At 40.5% G+C, this 22086-nt stretch overlaps 1 protein-coding gene across 30 annotated transcripts in view; it reads left to right on the top strand.

Moving 5' to 3' along the window:
* Positions 1-18583, top strand: part of CADPS (calcium dependent secretion activator) — a 473884-nt gene extending 455301 nt beyond the window's left edge. For all 30 annotated transcript variants that reach the window (XM_037040838.1, XM_037040841.1, XM_037040843.1 and 27 more), the window contains 2 exons: positions 14042-14146; positions 17368-18583. In XM_037040838.1, the coding sequence (XP_036896733.1) occupies positions 14042-14146; positions 17368-17547 (285 nt within the window). In that variant the 3' untranslated portion in view covers positions 17548-18583. The remainder of the gene's footprint in view (positions 1-14041; positions 14147-17367) is intronic.
* The last annotated feature ends 3503 nt before the right edge of the window (positions 18584-22086 follow it).

The raw sequence follows: 22086 nt of genomic DNA, 5'->3' as shown, positions 1-22086 counted from the left end.
GCCCAGGTGGCAGACAAGACCCAGTCAGAAGCTGATTGGGGCTTAATCACATTCTGCTCATTACTTATGTCTCTTGGAGAGAGAAATAGTCTGAACTGAGAAAATCCAGGTACATAAAAGAGCTGTTTCTTTTCTCTTAAATATCATAGTTCCCTAGTCCACTTGCTGAAAGTTAGGTGTCAGCCTCTGGCATTTGCTACAAAAACTTGTCTATTTAACAGAAGTCACAAACAAGTCTGTCCTGATTTTCAGTGTAATGGGTCCTGCTGATCAGCCAGGGAGCATCAGAACAGCTGGTGTTGGGCCCGTGTCCCATGGTTCATTCAGGGTTTGACTACTAGTTACATTTTTATTCAATTACTTAGACGCCCAGCAGCTTCTGAAGTCAAATTGTGTACAGGCAAGCACAGATCTAATTTTGATACCTAAATTGGATTCTTTCTTTCAGAACAGCAGGGCTTTGGAGGCTAATCAAAAAAGATAGAAGAGAAAGGTATATTTTGCTCGTTGGGTACCTTAACTTCAAAGGTGGGAGGACTTTGCAGGAAGTCGTGCCTCACTCCTCATTTAACTTAATATTAAATAGGGCATGAAGTTATAGGAAAAATTAGTTATTTAAGGAGTCCATGGACTTTAGATCTCTGGTGATTCAGAAGCAGGAAAAATACAATGAAAATTTCAAGCCGTTTTGTTACATATGGCTTGTTATGTTTCCCTTTCTCTCTTTTTTGTAGATGACAAATTCATATAAATATTACATACTATATAGAAATGTAAAATGGGACTTAAAAAGTAACTATACCTTGAGGTGGTTAGGAGAATTCGAGTCTGATTTACATAAACTGCTTAGACTAATGCCTGGCACGTAAATGCTCACTAAATGTCTACTCATTATTTGTATTGCTAACTTTTATTTTATTTATCTCATTATTATTGCTAATTCTTATTATTGTCACTGTGGAAATTTTTTCAAAGTGAATTCAGTGGAATATAAGTACCCTAAGAGATATTAATAGGTGGCCCAGGAAAAGTGGTTTTTCAGTCAAGTACGTTTGGAAAATACAAAGCAAAGTTAAATAAAGGGGTTTTTGTTTGTTTTACTACAGGACTTCTCAGAGCATTGCACATCTTAAGACAACACTACGGCTCTGAATCACCGATACTCTTCAGACACAGTATACACTGTGCCTATATGGATTCACATACCCATCCACAGGCCAGTTAAAACTGCAGGGCTGGAAAAGTTTACACTAGTGTCACTTTTATTTTCTTTAAAAAAACTTGCAACCAGATACCCCTGGGTAGTCTTATCCTCTCTACCTTTAGCCCAACTGATATTACAAAATAATAAACGTTCCCCAGGAAGAGCCTTCAGTTTTCCACCTCCCAAACTTTGGAGACAGTAGCTGAAGGCTCAAGGGGTACAGGACTTTGCCCCAAGCTGGGAGGCTGCTGACCTTTGATGCACACATGCTCTTTGCTTCTTAGTGGGCATTGTTCTGTGTCTTCATAATGTTTCTGAAGGCGTCCCACAGCCTCGAATCCACAAACTTGAGAACCACCTTGGATTCTGAAGGCAAAAGGCCCTTACTCAAAATTTCAAAACAAGTTATTACCCTGGACAAAGAGAGGAGTAGCCTCTCTCTAGAGCTTTCCAGTCCAAGTTTATGTCACTATTTAAATAAATAAATAAATAAATAGACACAAACTCTTTGGATTGGTTCAGCTGGGCTGGGAGCCCTACGATAAGAGGTCACTGGTGTGAGTTACTATGGTAATTGAGTAGTATCAGCAATAGTTTTGCTCTCATGAGCATTAAAGCACATAATAATAGGCAAACAACAGTGGTTAAAGCAAGCAGGTAGGATTACTATGTTCTTTTGTGAGAAGTATATAATGTCTTGTAGTCAGTTTTAAAGACTTCTCAACCCCCAAATCCACCCCACCGTCACCTGCTGAGTAATTTTGTATGCTTAATCTCCTGCCCTTAGCTCCAAAATCTCTGCTAATTTGAGGCAAATGGGTGTTTCTGACATTAAATGGGGCAGCAAGGAAGCTCTGATCTAGAAAACCCGCATTCTAAAGCACTGAGAAAAATATTCTTTCAACAATTTCGCTAAGGCTCTTTTGAATGATGAGAAGGGGGGAAAACAGCTTTCACTGAAATAGGAGGTTGCAGCCTCCCAAGGAAGGGTTTTTGCAGAACAAGAAAAAAAAGAAAGAAAAGAGAAAGAAAGAAAAACTTGCAGAGCATCCCCACTCCCAACTTCCCCCATAAAACTTGTCACTTCGCATTGCCATCCACTACCCCAACAATAATCACTCCGTGCCTATTGCTAATTGCAAGCACAGCTGAGGCCCAGCGGGGAGCCCTTGCACAGTCTCAGGCCTTTATACGAGGCTCAATCTGTTGTATGGCACTTGTTCACACACAAAAAAACTACCAGCAAAGGCAGAAAGAGGCAGAGTCACAGGTTTCTTGTAATCCCTCCGCCTCCCCGCTGACAGCCCAGCCCTGGAAGCATTCCTGGTTTTGTCCTCCTCTTTACAAAATCTGAAGTGACCTTAAGCTGTGAGCATGTCAGCTTTTGAATGTCGAGTTGCCGGCTTCTTCAGGTGCATTAAGGAGCATGGGGGGGGGAGCTGCATCTGGCTTCTGCGTGTCTGTTTGCAGCACCCCTGGGGCGAGCTGTGGCTTCCTGTAACATGTAAAATATGAGTGTGAACTCAGAGTTCATGGCAAGGAACAGGAGGTCATGCCTCCATTCAGTTCTAAGTAAAGAAACTGGGAGTTTGCAGATGTTTTTCTGTACGTGTAATGACACCACCCCCTCCCCAGCCACCAGGCACCCGAACGCCGTTTTTTGATAAAATGTGCCACAATCAGTGTGCTACTTGCAGATTTATTCATATCAATTTTTGCAATTTATATATTCAGAGACAAGATTGCTATTTCGGCAACTTTATGTTGGATGTTGTACGTTTGAGTCTAGAGAAAGGGGGAAAGATGTATGGGGTGGGGAGGGTGGGCAGAGAATGAAAAGAAATTAAGTCTATTCCTTGGGCCACCAGCTGGGGTGTTTTCAAGGAGACGAAATGTCGACAGGAGGGTCTTGTCCCCCTTTTGCCCAGAGGTCACTTCCTGCCCGGGCTTGGAGGTGGCCCACCTATTGCTGCTGGCCCAGATGAAAGCCCAGGAGCAGCTACTGTGAGGAGGAGAGTGGGGTTGGGGCTGGCAGAGAAAAGCCCCTCAGGAGACAAGGCCCTGAACAAACACCTTTCTAACCTTCCTCAAGGTCAAGAACAGATAGGCCCAAGAAAACCCTTGGCCTGGGTCTCTACCTGGGCCTGGCAGGGAGCACCCAGCCCTTCCTGCGCACTTTGCCACCCTCTGAGATGGCAAGGGAATTAAGCCGCCGGTGAAATCCCCACTTGCAAATATTCTGTGCCCTGCCCAAAGCTTTATTCTGTATTTTCCCTGAAGGAAAACGTTGAAGTGAAGTGAACATGGAGACGAATCCCCCTTTGCCTGGGTAGCAAATGCTCCTCCGTGGGTCAGTGTTAATTGCCAAGCTGGGTGCAAAGATCATTTCGAGGCATTCAAGGAATACTTGATTTTTATTAGTATAACTGCTTCACGTAGGAATTATTTTTCAGCAAAAGGGCAAAAGCTTTGCCTGCCTCACCGTATTAGCCTAATTCTACTTAACTGTTTCCTAAATGAAGGGCTTCCTGAACGTATAGTCCAAACCTTCACAAGTCTGTGGTGGCGGGAATGATCCTGGGTGGGGAGCCGCCGCTCTTTGGGGCAGAGAAACAGGGGTCTCGTGGCTAAGGGGCTGCCTGATCAAATCTGTGCTTGGACAGTCAAGGGTGGGGACCAGTGAGGGTCAGTCTCTGTGAAAACAGGAGGTGATGTGTCACACACTGAAAAATGCATCCTCTTGTGTTGTTTGGGCCTAATTCTCTATAAGGATTCTCAGTCCTCATCTTTGGGTTTCATTTAATTCTAGTTCACAGATTTAGAAATGTTGGCCCTGTGGCATGTTTTAAATAAACCAAATAAATGACTGAGCAAATGCTACCAGATTTGTTCTTTGTTCTTCATCTCAAAAGTCGGTCCTGAGAAATCGTGTCAGTCTTGCTATTAAAGAAAATGCCCACATTCATCTCACAAAGAATTTGTTGGCATTTTGTGAAACACAGTTGTGTTTCCAGTTTAGAATATGTACATTGCTACATAACCGAGATTTCTTAAGGAAAATTTCCTTTCCAGTATGGAAAGTGATTTTTCATTTCCTGTATTTTTTAACTGTGGTAAAGTAAACATAAAATTTAACATGCTAACCATTTCAAAGCATTCGCTTCGGTAGTGTTATGTATATTTACACCGTTGTGCAACCAATCTCCAGAACCCTTTTCATCTTGCCACACTGAAACACTGTGTCCACTCAACAAGAACCCCCATGTTCTGCACCCTAGGCCCTGGCAACCACCTTTCTGTTTTTTGATTCTCTGAATTTGATTACTCCAGATGTCTCATATAAGTAGAATCATACTTTATTTGCCTTTTGTTCACTGGCATACTATCCTTAAGTTTACTCCATATTGCATGTGAAAAAAATATTGCTTTTTTTTTTTTTTTTGCTTTTTAAGGCTGAATCATACTCCATTGTGTGTATATAGCACCTTTTGTTTATCCATCCATCTGCCAATGGAAAGTTAGATGGCTTCTGCCTTTTGGCTATTATAAATAATGCTGCTATGGACATGGATGTGCAAATACCTCTTCAAGATCCTGCTTTCAATTTCTTTCGAGGCAATACTCAAAAGCTGGATCTCTCTCTTCTTATAATAAGTTACTTGGGTTGTGGAAATGGTGGACGTGCCATATCAGCGTTTGAGTTGATGTAGCATTCACAACTGAAAATTCACTTTTGTGCTTCTGCTTTAGGAAAATGTGAGTGCCTTCCTGTCCTTAGGTAGGTATCCGTGAGTTGACTTTTGGCTTGGTTTTCTCATTGAGAGGTGGGACACTGTTTCCAACAGTACCATCTACTGGGAAGAATTAGGGAGGAAAGCCTTTCAGAGACCATCACATCTCCTTGCAGGTAACCAACCACTCACTGTATTGAAACATGGGGTTGGGCATTTAGAACTTAATTGGGTTTCATACAGTCTGTTCAATGCAGAGGCAATAGACTGGTTTCTAGTCTACCTTTGGTTAGCTTGGGTAGCTTATTAAGACTGCCAACAAGTTAATCAAACCACTTAAAAAAACAAAGAATGTGTCTTCCAGAGACAGACTCCCAGGAGCTTAGCTTTGAGTTAATCTCTCTCCCTTAATTTGCTTTCAGAAAGGGACCTTTAGTACTGTTACTTCTCTTATATTTTTCCACAGGCAACTAATAGTGATAAGACTGACTTGGGTTAGAAGACTGTAGCACATTAGGTCAGGAGTCCAAGTATGGATTCATCATTTTGATCGTTCATATGAAATCTCAATACTAAAACACTTGTTGTTTGATATTTCTCCACACTTTAGGTTTAGAGAGTTGCAATTTGGTACTGAATAGATAACTACTCATTTTAGTCTAAGAATATTAAAGTATTACTTGGGCCCTTTCTAAGGAGGTTCAAATAACATTGCTCCCAAATTCTGAATTCTATACGTGCTCCTGCAGAAGCAAAAATGTCAAGCACTAACAATTTAAATCAAGCTTTAAAAAGTGATGTCTTGTTTGCACTATCTCTCCCTAAGAAGAAGATGCTAAAGGCAAAAAAAGCACAGCTGAATAATCTCAGCTCCAGGTTACAGACAACTCTAGTCTCTGGGACTGAAGTTTCCCACTAGGGCCCCTGCCTTCTCCAGCAGTCCAGATTGCATGGTTTTCAGGGATGCAATTCAGAGTTTAGAATCTTGAAGAGCCACAGCACTAGGACAGTGTTGTGAAGACTTCTAAGGTATGGATGGGGTTTTAGGCACTCAAAGAATTACAGATGTTCCGGGGGGGGGGAACCCTCCCTCAACTGTAAAAAGGATTTGGCCCAACCTAGAAGGTCATTCTGATTATCTCTATCCTCTGATTTTAGTTCTGGTTATTTTTGGTGTCTTTGTGCTCTTAGCTGAGCGTCCTGAAGCTGTGACTGGGAAATACCCATTTCTAGGAGCAGTTGTTCTGGTAAATCAAATAAGGCACGAGATTGCATATTTCAACTATGTACCCATTTTTAAAAGCACTGAGATGATACAGACTTTTAGAAAAGCCCTTTGGGAAGCTTTGACAAATCCTGAAACTTGCATGCACTCCTTCATTGCTTTTCCCACTTGGTATAAATAACTTGAACGTGCCCAGGTTTCTTAATCACACCCTCTCTGAGTCTGAGTTAGAACACTGAATAGAACTATAATCCTGGCAGTACTTAGACCCGAGAGACATGGCTGTGGAATTGCGGCTCAGTTTAACGAAGCTATGGTACTTTGGTAGTAGTGTAAAGAAACCCTGGATGGTGCTTTTCACATGCTCTTAAATTACCCAAATTGTAAGGAAGAAATATGCATTGAAAGCTTCAAATGTAAGAGATTTCATTACAGTATTTCAATATAGCAATTTAGATAGGTTGTGGGTATTTTTCCTAATTATAACCCACTTTGGTCACAAAAAGCGAAGTGAAGAACTTAGTCACATGGGTGTGGTCAAAGTATTATCTTCCTCTCTGACTCCTTGCCAAAAAACAAACCGTCCTTTCTTCGTTAAACACTCTAGGCAATGTGATGAGGCAATTTCTCTGATGTGTGGCTGTGCCGAGTTGGAGAAAGGGTACTTTCCAAAGAAAAGATAAAACCCCTCCAGCATTTGCTGTGTTTTTCAGTACAGAAGTACAGGTTGATTACCAAAAGGTTACAAATCACCTGTTTGCTCAAACATTTTCAGAAGGATAGAAGCTGCTCAGAGCTTTGCACAACCCTGAATAACTCATATTTTGGAAGATGTGTTTTTGTATTCGTGAAGTAGAGTAGGATAGTGTGGTTCAGATAATTAAAGCTAACACTGGGTACTGTTGTAAACACTCTACAAATTTTATCTCATTTAATCCCCACAAGAACCCTAAGTACTTCTTAATTACTCCCATTTAACAGATAAGAAAAGTGAGACCAGAGAGGTTAAGGGTTTTATGAAGATTTGAACACAAGAGAGTCCTGGTTCAAGTCCATTGTTTAAGCCACTAGGCTACACTGCCTCTCAGCTCTTGAGTCAGGCTCCACCTCTTACTAGCTGCTAGACCACGTTGCTTCTCTGAGTCTCAAGTTTCCTCATCTGTGAAGTGAGACTCTAGATGATAATAAAAACTCAACTGTTTCGAGTTTAGACGTGAACTCCACAGGCATTTAGTGCTTGGTCTGCCTGGCATATATGCCTTGAACATGCCAGTTTCAAAGGACATACATATTTAGAAATGAACTAACAAGAGAACTTATATCTTTGTGAATTTCAACCCATTCATGCTAACTTATATTGGACTGAGTGACAAGTTTTTAATCAAAAAAGGCGTGTGCGCATGATACAATTATTGGACCTTATGGTAAAAAAATACCATAATTTCTAAAAGAGCTCATTTTTATGATATTGATCTAAATGTTGCCCTCAGTTATAAGCATGGGCTAACATGTCTTATTGGGAGTATGTGTATATGTGTGTGTGTTTTCCTAAAAGTGATACACTATGGAATGCATGCCTCACTTCAAAAAATTGTTCTTTTAAGAAAAAAGCAACACAGAAAGAACGGAGTTTTGCACTAGACTATTTTCATTAGACTGTCTAAAACTGTTTCTCTTACAGTACACCTTGATGACATCTTCTTTAATTTTACATGAAACTGAATTTTCCCACGACTACTATTTTTCCCCCTATTCACTGACAATTTTAAAGCTTATGATGTATAATTTCAGAACTAAAAATTTTTATCAATGTTAGAACTTTTTTATTTCCAAAACTCTGTTAGGTAAATTCAATCCATTGTGATAAAGGCAACTGTTTTAATCATATTTCTTCTTGAAAACTCAAAGTGCCCACAGTGAGAATTTTGTAACTGAGAATTTTCCCAGTAGTAATTGCTGAGTTACCAACCTAAAAAAAAAAAAAATAGGAAGCCAGACAGGGCTACAGGGGAGAAGAAGAAATACGTTGATTCTAACTACAGAATAGCATCCCTCATCCCCATCCAACTTTTTCTAATCACATCCCTTAAGAGTCAGTAATGGTTGACTCTCAGCCATCAGTTCTTTGAACACTCTAAGTGTTTTTCCATGGGAATCCCCTTGACTCCCCACACTGGGCTTAGCGACTTTCTAAGCCGGTAAAAAGTAGAATCTTTTCAACACCACTGAACTCAGGCTCTGAGATATGTTCTACAGCATTCTCCTACCCACGCACTTTTCCTCTGAGAAGTTCTGAGCTGAGAGACTTCACTGAGGAAACTTTGAGAACTAGAACTGTTTCTATATAAACCATTACTTTTCAAAATTATTGGGATGAAAACAGCCTACTTATTTAACTTACCTATCCCTCTTTTTTTATGGGGCTGTTAATAGTGTCAACCTCTTAAGAGGTCAGCTTGATAATTAACTTATGTAATGCTTGTAGAATGCTCTGCATAGTGTCTTCACATTGTAAGGACTCAGTATTTGATGACTTGGTGGCTATTTTTATTCATTGTGTGGGGCGCGTGTATGTATTAGGAACCTTGTGTGAAGTAGTAAACTGGATCCTTATAGAATGGTCTGGCCTGACTAGGGTTTCCTAAGTTAAGTAGTAAGTTGCCCTCACAATTACTGAGTCTGGAAGTGCAGTGAACAGTTCTATCTCCTTTCAGCCTCTCTTCCTTGTTTCCAATGCCACTCATGGGTGATATGTGGCTTGCATTGAACACAAATGAATCATTCACAGTAAGGTCTCTTTAGGACATCGAATTAGCATCAGGATGGGGGTCTGGCCCTTGGACTCATCTAGGTGGAGGTGGCCGTGACTACTGTAGTGATGCTCCATCTTGCTGATTAGGGATTGTCCAAATCTAAGTGAAAGTCCATTTTCTGTGACTTCCATATTGTCCAATGAGATGTAAATTATTTCTCTTATCTCTCAACCCTTCAGCCTTTCCACTAGATAAAGTTTCCAGGGGAATAGTAAACTCAAGGGTAGGGACTAGGGAGAAGAACATGAGTTACCTCTCATTTGCAAAATTTTGGAACTTCTCAGTTGCAAGAAATACAGTAATCAAGAAAAATAATATTTAACATAGGATTTTAAAAATCTGAATGAATGCAAAAATTCACGATGAACAAACTATCGAAATAGTAACTAAAGATAGTATCCAATCCTGTACTTGCAAATTCCTGCCTCACTTGCTTCACCCTAGTCCTGGTTATAGTGAACCCTGATATTGCAGAAGAGATAGGTTGTGTGTGAGGATTGCTCTGCATGAAGCTTGTGTGTTTGCAGGGCAGAATCTGTGACTTAAATATATCTGCATATTAATTACCTAAGCTTCTACTAGATATAAATCAAGAAAATCTCTTTTGTTGTATATTAAAAGCACTTATTTCTGTTATATTTCTGGGTATGATAATAACAAAAGTGGGTAAATTTTATTGAGTACTTACTACGTGACCATCACCCTGCTAGGCACTTTACATAAAGCAATGATTTTTTTTAGTGCCTACAGTAATCCTGTGAAGTAGGTACTGGTATTAACCCCAAGATGAAAGTGTGAGTCAGAGTGTAAGTAGCTTGCTTGAGTTTACCCAGCTAATGGGGGTAACCCAAAATGAAGCTGTAATTTACCCATGCAGGGTGATTTCTTGAAATCACTCACTGTTTGCCTAAATCCTTTTAATCCAATATTTAAATCTAGGTCAGAATAATTTAAACTATGCTTTATTCACCTAGGATGGTTTTGTAGGTTTTGTTGATGATCTACCACAAAAACAAGTTTACAACAGAATTTGCATTGCTAAATGCCCTTTAAGACTGATGCATCCAATTCCAGAGATACTCAATTAGGAGTCATTTCCTCCTCCACCACAAGGCTTGTCTGGTCACTTGCTCTGTCTTCTCCCTCGTTTCCTGGTATCCTTGGGGAAGGAGGGAGGGAGGGTGAGAAAAGAGGAGGGAGATGATGGCAATGGTGATGATGGTGTTGTTCCTGGAGGCAGCATTCACTGAAGCCTTTTCATGTGCTGTGATAAGAGATTTATCCATCTTACTTCATTTAGCCATCAAAAGGCCTATGAAAGGCCAGCTAATCCCCATTTTTTTTAATCAGGAAACTGTGTTTCTGAAAATATAAGTAACCTACCCAAGATTACAAACCCAGGCAAAGGCAGGTAAGGTCTATGCTCCTAATGACTACATAGTAGAATGGAAGAAAAAAGAATTAAATGGCAAAGTTTTAAATCAACCTTCCAGCTCCTCTTAGAGCCTTCAGAACTGATTGTGGCTACTGGAGAAGTCCTCAACTTCCCAAGGGCCCTATTGTCCTGCAGGCCATAGCTATGATGGGCATTCTTTTTGGTTCCAACTATGAAACCTTTAGAATTATCCCCAGAAGGCATACTTTAGAGGTGTCTAAGGTACTGGGGATTTATTTCTCCAGTGGTTTTTTAACATTAAAGTAACCTTACTTAAGAAGTTTCCAATTAATGTCCCTGAATTAAGGGCAGGCAACGAGCGAAGGAGTCATGATTACACTTAAATACTTAGTACATGTCATCAGTTCACTTTTTTTATTCCTAAGAGTTTAAAAAACATTTAATCAAAATTTTACTGCCCAGGTTTTAGAATATCTCTGAAAAAGGCATACCAGAACCACAGAGAAAATAAAATGGGGAAAACTAAAAATGTTTTATTAATTTCTCCTTTTGAAGAATCCTAAATCTGCTGTGTTAACGACAATCTCAGCTTAAAGCAAACCTGATTAAAGCCTTGTAAACAGCACCAGGAAACACAGGAACAACCCAGAAACCCAGTAGTCTGCTGATGAATGTTTAACAACTGGCTTTCTGGGAGGAAGTTGCCCTGCTTTGTGGTGTTAGCCAATTTCTATGGTGTAAAAATTCCCACTATGGCCTATTTCTGCCTGTCAATGTGCTACCCTGAATGTGGAGTTGGGAAGAGATGCACAGGATTAGCTCTGATGAAAGCACACTATTATTATAGCCTTGTAAGGAGGAGTGATCAGATGATCAGCTATTTCAGTCCAGGGCTTAATCCTGGAGAGCTGGGGCCACGAGCTGTGTGACCTTGGGTAAGTGGCTTCACCACTCTGTGCCTTTGTTTTCTCCACTACAAAGGATACTATGAAAGCTCCCTTTCACCTCTACCATTTTAAAGTTCTAGAAGGCAGTGACTCCTGCTTTCTCTGACATCCAAATGCCTTTAAGCACGTTTCTGGAAAACCAAGTTAGCGCTGTGCTGCGTCCAAAAGTGCCGCCAATTTCATCTCCTGAGCATAAGGTTTGGAAAGGAGCGACTTCTCCCTTTTGCCTCTTTAAATGTGTAGCCAATGGGGCATCATACATTTTTTACACTTCTTTTGCTAGATGTGAGATCCAGGAGGAATGGATGTTCCAGGGCTTTCTTGTTCTCCTGGGGTGGGAATCTGTGAGTGTGATATACTGATCCATTGCAATCTGCATTGCCTACCCCTCTGCCCTTTCAGCAGCAGAAAAAGGGTCCTGATGGTGTTCTTCCTCTTTGTTTTTATGTTTTACTACTCTGATGCCATTTGCAAGAATGGGGACTACTCATATAAAACAGGGGTGGGGGTCGGTTTTTCCCCCCGGAAGGTGGCACATCTCTCAGCAGAGAGAAAAAGGCATGTTGCACAAGGCTTGCTGGCAGTGATCGAAGCCAGCACCGGTTTGCCTGTTGTCACAGCCAAAGCAAAATGCCGCCTCTGCCTAGAAGCCAGGGTGTCACATTCCTCTTTTGTGTCCCTGAGACGCACACATCATGAGGCCCTGAGCTTGCAGGTTTGGCCAGGAGATCATCCAGGTTCCTCGAAGATCATCTTCCATCCCCAAAACCTGGAGGGCAGGAGGGCAGGCTTACTCATAACTCTCAAAATAGGTCATTTGAGCCCTCGGTTGCATGTCAGATACAGCCCGTAAATGTGGAATTGGAGGCCTGGGGTGAACACAAGAGCAGCCCCAGTTGCTGAGAGTAAGGTAGGGCTGAAGAAATGCCAGTGACCTGGTAATATTCCTGTCCTCAGACCCCTTCTTAACAAACCCAGACACAGTGACAGCACAAGCTCCAGAATCCCAGCGCAGGAGGTGCCAAAAACACCCCCAATAACCACTACCCCCCAAAAAAACTTTCAGTAAAATGTTCTCACTCCTAGAGGGGAAAACCTGTCCATGCCTAAAGCAGCTTGACCTGGCAAACCACCCCGCTCCGTGGAGTGAACTGCAAATCTCAAGGAAAAAATCTCCACCCCCAACGCCTGCTTCCTGGGGAGGGACAGAAGGCTCCTAAACTGACAGTTTCGCCTCCATGATCTTTAAAAGAGCAGAAGTTGGCTGTGAGGCTGCAGCGCTGCCTTGATTGGGGTATGTGGTCTCTGTCTGCGGCTGGGCTCCAAGGAGAGCCGCACTTGGCTTTGATGAGGAAGGAGCCTAAAATGAAAGATTTCAATGAGGGCTTCTGAACGCCATGGCTGAGACTCCGTCGTTTCTTGCAAGGTGAAACTTGGCAGTTCTACCTTGCAAGTAAAAACCCAAATTAATTTTTTTAAAGAAATTAAGTCAGAAACAAGCCTTCGGAAAAACTGTGAGTGTTAGGCATAAACTGATTTTGGATGATCTTTCGGTGAGAAAGGGTGGAGTTACCATCAGAAACATGTTTTTATTTATGCTTTTCAAATCCTGGTGTGCAATGTGTATGTGTGTACATGTGTGCTGTGTGTATGTGTGTGTTGGTTAGCATGAGAGTATGCATCGTCTCAGTGCTCTAACCACTCTTTTTTTATGTCTCTTCTGTGCCCAGTTCATATAGATGCCTTATAAATAAATATATAGGTCCATCCACACCTTTCCATCTTATTTGTAAATTGTTTGGTATAAGCGGCAATGCGTAATGAAACCTGGTGAAGTTTAAAAGATTAGATTTTTTTTCATACTGACACTTCATAACACTGTTCATATGTCTCCGAGTGAGATTTATGAATATATGAGCAGTGCTGCAAAATTATACCGCACCAGAGACTTCCTGCACCACAGGGGTGGCAGTCTAAAGTGACACAGCTTCAAGCATTTTTCACAGACAAGAAGCAAAATTTAACCCCCTTAAGGGGAAGTATGATTTCAACAGCTTGAAATGAGCTCATTTCTAGATGTTTTTTTCTCTCATCTTCCATAATTTTTTTGTGTTAAGATTAAAACAGATTGCACAGCCAACATAAGGGCACATAAAATGCCCAGAGTATAATTTGGCCATTAAAAAGAAACTCTCCTTCATTGTCTTTATCCAAACATCCCAACAAGAAAAATGAAAGTAGACTTTGCTCTAAATTCTTGGAATGAATCTTGGAATTGTCCTTTACAGACAAATTCTGAATATTTCTAAAGGTAAGCAGCAAGTGACATCAGTTAGCTCAGTGGAGAAGCCCCGTCTTCCTGGGCACCTGAGACAAAGGCATTAGGAAATAAACAATGACTTGAATCTCTACTGAGTGAAATTAACCAACAAAAAGGAGAATCAAAAGAGCAAATGTTGATCTTTGTGAATTGATGGTACATGAGATGTCTATAGTAGAGGAGCTCTATTTTAGATTCCAAGTTCAAGCTCATCTCTTTTAGGCTGATCTGGTTTCTTGTGATTTTATGTCAATAATTGCTCATGACCTCTATGCCCTCATATTCTCTTTAACCATTTTGTTTCCTCTTGGAACAGAGTAGGGTACTCAGATGCATTCGGTCCCCTCTCTGCTCTATAAATGCTCCATGATGTGTTGGCTGGAGAACTTCTGTCTCTTTTTTCAGCAATGGTACAACAGCTCCATGAACGTGATCTGCACGTGGTTGACGGACCGGATGGACTTACAGCTTCACATTTATCAGTTGAAAACACTAATTAGGATGGTAAAGGTAAAAGAAAAATAATTATTCTTCTTTGCAAATAGCTTACGGGAATACATTTCACTGGCAAGCTGAAGAGCCTCCTAAACACAAAGAATATGAGTTTACATTTAAAACAAGGTGACTTCTACAACAGTATCTCATGCAAGAAAAACCTATGAAGTGATTTTGAGGTGTATGGTTAGTTTATTACTCAGACATCAAATGAAAATTTAATAAAAAAGAATTTGACATTTTATCAAAGGGTGGAACAATACTTTATGTATTTGCTGTGTAAAAATAGCACAGGGGCCATTGTGTGCCCTTTGCATTATACTTTCAAAGGCTGGCTTTTGGTACCACTGTGCTAACTGCATCAATTACCAATTTCATTTGTGGTTTAATTAAATAAAATTTTGCCACAATTGACTCAATAGAAATATTTACCTTCAGCTATTTCTAAATATGTCCTGAGATCAGGATGCAGATCAGTATTGTCCTCATAGTTAATTGAAATAGTTTCTCTGACAACACATGTATACAATCCAATGTAGAGTCCCACAAAGGTGAGATAACATACCCTGAAAGTAGCTTTTCCCCCTGTTCTTGTGTGTGTGCCATGGACTAATGATAATTATTTCAGCGTGAAGTCTCAGTGGTTTACATAAAGTAATAAGATCACAGAAGGAGGTAAATACGTTTTTGATCATTTCAGTTTCCATTTGATGCTTCTCCATAGCAGGTTTTAAAACATTTGTATGCAAAAATCTCATTCAAAGCACAAAATCACCTTTAAAATATTTTAACAATAAAATGTAGCTGGATTTCTATTTCTTAACAGTTTACCCAAACTCCCTCCTACCCCTGCAGTCCCCACCTTACCTCCTCACCCCATTTCTTAGGCTCCATTGGATTAGCACCATTTCAGTGGAGGTGCCCTCCCTCTACCCTAGTGCTGACTTAAACCAATTACTGATCTGTTGAGTGTAATTAAGGAGAATTATTATCATCTGCATGTGATCTCACAGAGAGTCTGTCCAGGGAATGTTACAGACAGCAGTGCACTGCAGCTCTTAAAGAAGAAATGTGTGCACTTGGACTATGGACCCAGACTGATTTTCGCATGTTTTTTATTTCAGTTCATTAAGGCAAGCTCACTAGCCATTGTTGTTTGACCACTTGAATTCCATTTTCTGGGTATAAATACTCTTTGGGCAAATGTCTGTGTGACCCCCTACTGAATAGACATGAAAACAAAGACATTAATTTTAATATTAAAATATCTTTCCATTACTGATATCTCCACATCCATGTTCAGAATGTTGGAATTAACAATATTTTATTAAGAAAAAAATTTGTCAGAGGGGAGGTTATTCTTAGCCTTCTGCCAAAAAAAAAATACCCACCAACATGAATCACAGGGAAGGGACATAGAAACATGACAGCCAAAGAAACCCCTTCACTTTTGCCCAAAGTGGGTCCAGCTTAGCTAAAGCCGCAACACAGAGGGATAAGGTGGAATTCACCACCTCTTTACAAAGTACATTCCCCAGAGTCTCCTTCTCCAAGGCAAACATCCAAAGATTATTGACTTTCTTTCCTGCCTCTTCATTCGCTCCATGTATTCATTCATCCAGTCATTTATTACTGAGCAGCATTTATTCATCCATCTAACATGAGACAAATGTCAGTTGAGCCTCTACTTTTATATTACAAGCTAGAGGATTAAAAAGTAACAAGATACAATCCAGCTGGAATTTGAACGAAGGAGAGAATACTCAAATGCTTTCTTCCTTTCTTTACCTCGTCATATCTGGCAGCAATTAAGTTATGCAAAGTGTCAGTAGTAACAACTTATTGAAAAATACAAAATAAATCTAGTTAACTTCCTGAGTATGTGGTATACACCACACCTACATTTGCTCAACCTCCTAGCCTTCTCCCTCAAGGTGAAGACACAGTTCAGGTAGCTACCTAGGAGAGCTTGCATGTCAGTCTATAATTATAACGAGCTTTTAATTTTGCATCAAAACCAGATTATTTTTAAGGGGGAAAGCAGATACTATGAAAACTCATGCTGGGACAACAGGTGTAAACTGGCAAAGTGGACATTGAGGCATCCTACCAATAACCCTATGTGATTGGACTTTCTGAGCTGCACAGCATGCACTACCTCTGCAGTCATTACAACACGTAACCTTCAGTAAAGGTCGATGGTGTGATGGCTGACACTCTGACTGCATTAGGTAGACTACAAAGAAGTAGAAATCCCACTGGGAGTGGTATTGAAGTATTTTAACATTCCTTGTCTTGCCCATGTAGTGAGTTTCCCACATCAATAGGAGAAACAAACAGCAGAATTGGTCGCTAAAATGATATGCAGTGTGATGAGGAAAAGTAGTTAGAGAGAGACCCCTTTCAATAAAAATTTTTATGAAGTAGACAACAGCCAGATGCTCCTGGTCATGTTCAATTAACACTAAGGGATTTCTAGAAAAACAGTCCCTGGGATACCTAAGGAAATCCGAGAGAAATTGCCTGAAGGAACACAGAATCTGTGGTACAGGAATACTAAACCATCCATCTCGAAAAAGAGCCGGATTTCTTCCCTGAGACCACAAAGTTGTGAACGGAAGAGACACACTTCTTTTCCAAAGAGAGAGATGAGTCACAGGCCTGCAACATGCTGATGAGGCTTCAGTGTTCCATCGTCCCCACAATCATTGCTGCACTTAATATGTTTCAGATACCAACATACATATGTCTGTCTTATGAGCGAGACAGAGGGATATGCAGTCACAAGCCTCAAAAATATTAAAAACCAGACTGCAGCAGGAATCGGAAAAATACCATAATCATTTGATCCATTATTTATATTTGAGAGCCCCTTATACTGCTTATCATATTCTAATAACCTAAGAGAAAGAACCAGACACCCCTCCCCCCAAAAAACAACCGAAACAATTATGGAACATTTCCCTTTATGAAACTGAATAAACACAAGCTTATGTTCTTTGCTTTGTCTCATCTAATACAGTTTATCCTGTCACAATTTCTCATTTTCTGTCAATCAACAAATCTCAGTTTTCAGTGCCAGGGAAATCTGAACATGATGGCTTTTCATTTGACCAGGCATGAGGAGTGACACTTAGCTGACGGCCAATGTTCTCAGCCCCACACTTGCTTTCATCCTTTCCCTCCCCTCCATGGAAGTGAGATCTCTCTGATCACTGCATCTCTTCCCTCCTTAGAAAACCTACAGGGACTTCCGATTGCAAGGAGTCCTGGACTCGACTTTAAACAGCAAAACGTACGAAACCATCCGGAACCGGCTCACTGTGGAGGAAGCCACAGCGTCCGTGAGTGAAGGTGGAGGTCTGCAGGGCATCAGCATGAAGGATAGCGATGAGGAAGACGAAGAGGATGATTAGAAGGCTTGGGCCGGCGTCCTGTGGGACGGATCCCATAATCAATGCATGTCCTTAGTCTGTTAGTTAACCCCATTAGGGAATTCTCTGTCAACTACCATGCCCATGAAATGTTTACCAACACGATCGCCATCTTAGCTATGTGGTATCAAGATTAGCAAATGACCTACCGATCCACCATTTCCCAATCCATGTCTGTATGTTTACAGCAATACAGAGCGCCATTCTTTAAATACCGATTGTGAAGAACCGTAGTCCAACCGCTAGGCATATCCCTTTTACCAGCGAAGTTAAATGATGCTTCATTAACGTGCCGTGTATGCGTTGACAGTGAATGGTTGTGAGGGCGAGTACACCAAGTACTTTTACCTCTTTGTTTCATGTATATGGATGCCAGTTATTTAAGTGAGTACAATAAATTAATTTAATTAAGACACGTAGGTCTGCTTTGTTTTTTGAGAAACAAAAGGCAAGTCTCCAACAACCAACTTTTGCTTCTATTCCCCTAAAACTAAAAAATGGACGCCTAGTGTCCTTGTTAACCCATCCTTTTATTTATCCTCATAGTTAACCAAAACAGGATGACTACACCCCAATGGGTCACTCCTTTTAATTGCCATGGCAAGGGGGATCCTGTTGTGACTCCAGACATCAAGCACAGTTCGGAGCAACTGTCTTCTGTCCGAGTTTATCCTAGTACATGTTACATTTTGCTTTTATGTTTCAATAACAGTGTATGTAAAAAAAACTGAATATTTAAATTACAACCCTAGACTATAAATGTGTTTATAATAAGATATGGATATTTCCTTCAGTAGACTGTAACCATAATTTAAATTATTTTGTTCCACACTGATTTTTATATCTGTCATGTACATTGCACTTGGATCTGTAACTGCACGACGCTGGGGTCCTCTGCAGAGCTATTTCTTTCTGTGTAAAGTAGTGGATCCATCTTGCTTTTGCCTTATATAAAGCCTACAGTTATGAAAGCGTGGAAAACTGTGGCTTCTCAATAAATAACTATTCAAATGTCCAAGGAACACCCTTTTCTGGTCTTTTTTCCTTTGTGCCCTTTGAAAGTCAGAACTGAAACATGAAGCAGGAAGAGATGGAAAGAGAAAGGAAGGAGTCATTTGCTTAGAGTGCTTTTGCAACTGTTGTAGTGGGGAGTTCTCTGAGCTTGTTTTCACAAGAGACAGCCTGAAACTTCGTGATGTAAGACTCCACTAATTCAGAATCTGTGGGCATTTGGACATGTTGGGCAGATTATGCTTGCATTATAGGATAAATAAGGGTTTGCTAAGCAAGAAAGTAGTGTAAACGAGAGAAATGTTTCTCCTGTATGAAGAGAAGGCCAACAAACTGTTTTTAAGCACCACTTCAACAGCAGTGTTTGCATTCAAACAAAGCTTGTGCCAATTATATATGATTCTTATATATTTGTTAAAGCATTTTACAAGATTCTCTAAGATATGGAACACTCCTCTCACTCCCCAATCTTTGTCAGAATATAATCACCTAGGTTTGAAAGTAATCAAACAAGGTGTCGCCTCACCTGTTTTATCTGTGACTGTCGTTAAATCAGGCTGACCTTTCCTGGGGCTCACTGAGGTTTTAGAGAAATTACTACCTTTTCCAGTAGAGTCAGGTGCAGTGTTCACCAGTTGCTCTCTCCAGCCCTCTAAATAGCATGCCCCACTCTTGTTCAATCCTTGGGGTCTTCAGGTGCAAACCACTAGTACTTCCTGCCCTTAGTGGGATTTAAGAATACCTCCCATTTGTTGAGCAGTACTGCTATGCTAGACATTCTGCATATATTACCTCATTTAAATTTTGTAACAACCCTAAGAGGAGAGGACTGTTATTATCCTGATCGTGAATGAGAAAATTCAAGTCAGAAAAGGTAAGGTAATATGTCCAACCATGACACAACTGTCTCTAGAAACATGAATCCAGAGATTCCAACATAGACTTGGTCATTGAAATAGTGATAATATAGCATTCAGATGTAAAAAAAATCTTTGCTAAATGGCACCAAGTTAAACCAATGTACAAATATTTTTACAAATGTATTTGTATGAATTATGTTCTGAGTTGCAAATTGAAGCATATTTCCTGCAACAATTACAATTAAAAATGTACAAAGTAAAGAGGGAGCATCTGCCTAATGTATAGAAGATGGAAAAATTTAGAATAAACAAACAAAACCATGCTCAAGTACTCTGGGAGAAAGCTAATTGAGTAAGTTAGGTAACTAGCAAACATGATCCAAAAGGCATAAAGAGGAACAAGTCATAAAGACTGCCTCAAAAACCAAGGTTTAAAAAAAATTCCTTCAAGAGGATACTTCGGCCCTGGCTGGTGTAGCTCAGTGGATTGAGCATAGGCCTGTGAAAAAAGGGTCACTAGTTCGATTCCTAGTCAGGGGGCATGCCTGGGTTGCAGGCCAGGTCTCCAGTAGGGGACACATGAGAGGCAACCATACATTGATGTTTCTCTCCCACTCTTTCTCCTTCCCTTCTCCTCTCTCTAAAAATAAATAAAAAAATATTTTTTTAAAAAGAGGATACTTCGTTGCAGCTTAACAGTGACGGGTTGGTGAGTAGTGGCCCCAGAGTGGCTTCCCTGGAGAGAGGACTTGTGAAGATGAAGTGACATCAGAAGAGACAGGAAAGAAAGAACTGTCCAAAGCTAACTCAGGGTTATCCTTGACACACTCAAAGTTGAGGAAACTGTTTTGGAATCTTGGTCTTTCTTTTTTATTCCTTTGGGATAAAGTCTTAAGTTTTCTGTTCTTTCCTTTTCATTATTTTTTATTCAAATGTAATATACATATAGGTTCGATTCCCAGTCAGGGCACATGCCTGGGTTGCAGGCCGGTTCCTTGCAGGCTAACTACCAGCAGGGGATGCACAAAAGGCAACCATACATTGATGTTTCTCTCCCTCTCTCCTTCCCCTCTGAAGATAAATAAATAAATAAAATCTTTAAAAAAAAAAAGGAAAAGTAGACAAATCCTAAGCATACAGCTCGATGATTTATCACACAGAGCACGCTCATGAAGCAACCACCAGATCAAGAAATGGAACATAATGAACACCCCCAGACATACCCAGGCCCAGGCCCCTTCCCAGTTGCTACCTCGCCTTACTCCCCAAAGATAACCACCATCCTGATTTCTAATTAGCATTGATTGAATCTAAAATTTTTTACAATTAGAATCTCAGTATGCATTCTCTAGTGTCTGGCTTGTTTTTGCTATACATTAGCTTGTTGGTATAGCTCTTGTTAATTTCACTACGTTATAGTATTCCAAAGTAGAACTATGCCGCACATTTTATTTATCCATGTTAAAATGTGTTGGGTTTGGCCCTGGCTGGTATAGCTCAGTGGATTGAGCACAGGCCTGCAAACCACATGATCGTGGTTCGATTCCCAGTCAGGGCACATGCCTGGGTTGCAGGCCAGTTCCCAGCACGGGACTCATGAGAGGCAAGCACACATTGATATTTCTCTCCTTTCCTCTATAAATAAATAAATAAATAATTCTTTAAAAAATGTGTTGGGTTTGTTTTGGGTTTTTTGTTTTGTCTTGTTTTTTTGTTTTGGTTTTGTTTTGGTTTTAGTTTAGGGCTTTTATGAATAAAACTTCCATGAATTTTCTTGTACATGTGTGTTGATGCAATTGCTGGGTGACAAGGTAAAGGTATGCTCATTTTTCAGAGACACTGCTAGTTTTCCATGGAGGTGAACAAGGTTATAGCCTCACCAGAAGAGTAGCAAAGTCCTGGCAACACTAGGTATTGCCACTCTTCTTAATTTTTACATTCTAGTACATGGTGTAGTGATGTATGATTGTAATTCCCTGATTATAAAAATGGAATTGTCTCCCCTTTAATATATGTATGACAATTTGGGTAGTCTCTCTTTGGAAATTCATGTTTCCTTTCCCCTCTTTTTAAGAGGAAAATCATGGAGTTATTTAAGGACTGATAAAGGACTATAGGAAAAAAGTGCCAGATGGGTGGTGAGGAAAATGTTAGCCTGACAAAAAAAGTATTCACTGTATTAACAATCAGCCCACAATAGTTGAGTACATATTGATTGCCTCTGCTAGAAACAGCCAGGTTCTCTCTAACCCATTCTCTCTCCTCAGCCAGCAGGACCTTTCTAAAATGTGAGTGTGACCTGTCCCTCTTTCAGTGGAAAGCATTCAATGGCTCCCCTTGTTCACAGAATGAAACCCCAGGTTATTAAGGTGGTTTACACAGCCACATGCAATGTGATCCCCCACCACCCCTCCAGCTTCCCCTGTTAACTCTGCTCCTCTCACTCTAGGTTTCAGTACCTGCCACCGTCTTTCACTTACTCCTGTGCACAGTGGTTCTTCCCACCTGGGAACTCCCCCTAAGCACCTCATCTCATCCTTCCAATCCAGCTAAATTTGTCTTCCCCAGGGAAGCCTTTCCACATCCCACCCTCAAGTCAGCATCCATTTCCCCAGTATATATACTCATAATACTCTCTACTTGTCTTTCA

The sequence above is a fragment of the Sturnira hondurensis genome, unplaced genomic scaffold (genome assembly GCF_014824575.4).
Source record: "Sturnira hondurensis isolate 20B ecotype Veracruz unplaced genomic scaffold, ASM1482457v3 Scaffold0002840, whole genome shotgun sequence".
Classification (NCBI taxonomy): Eukaryota; Metazoa; Chordata; class Mammalia; order Chiroptera; family Phyllostomidae; genus Sturnira; species Sturnira hondurensis.
This window is presented reverse-complemented; position numbering and strand designations above follow the sequence as displayed.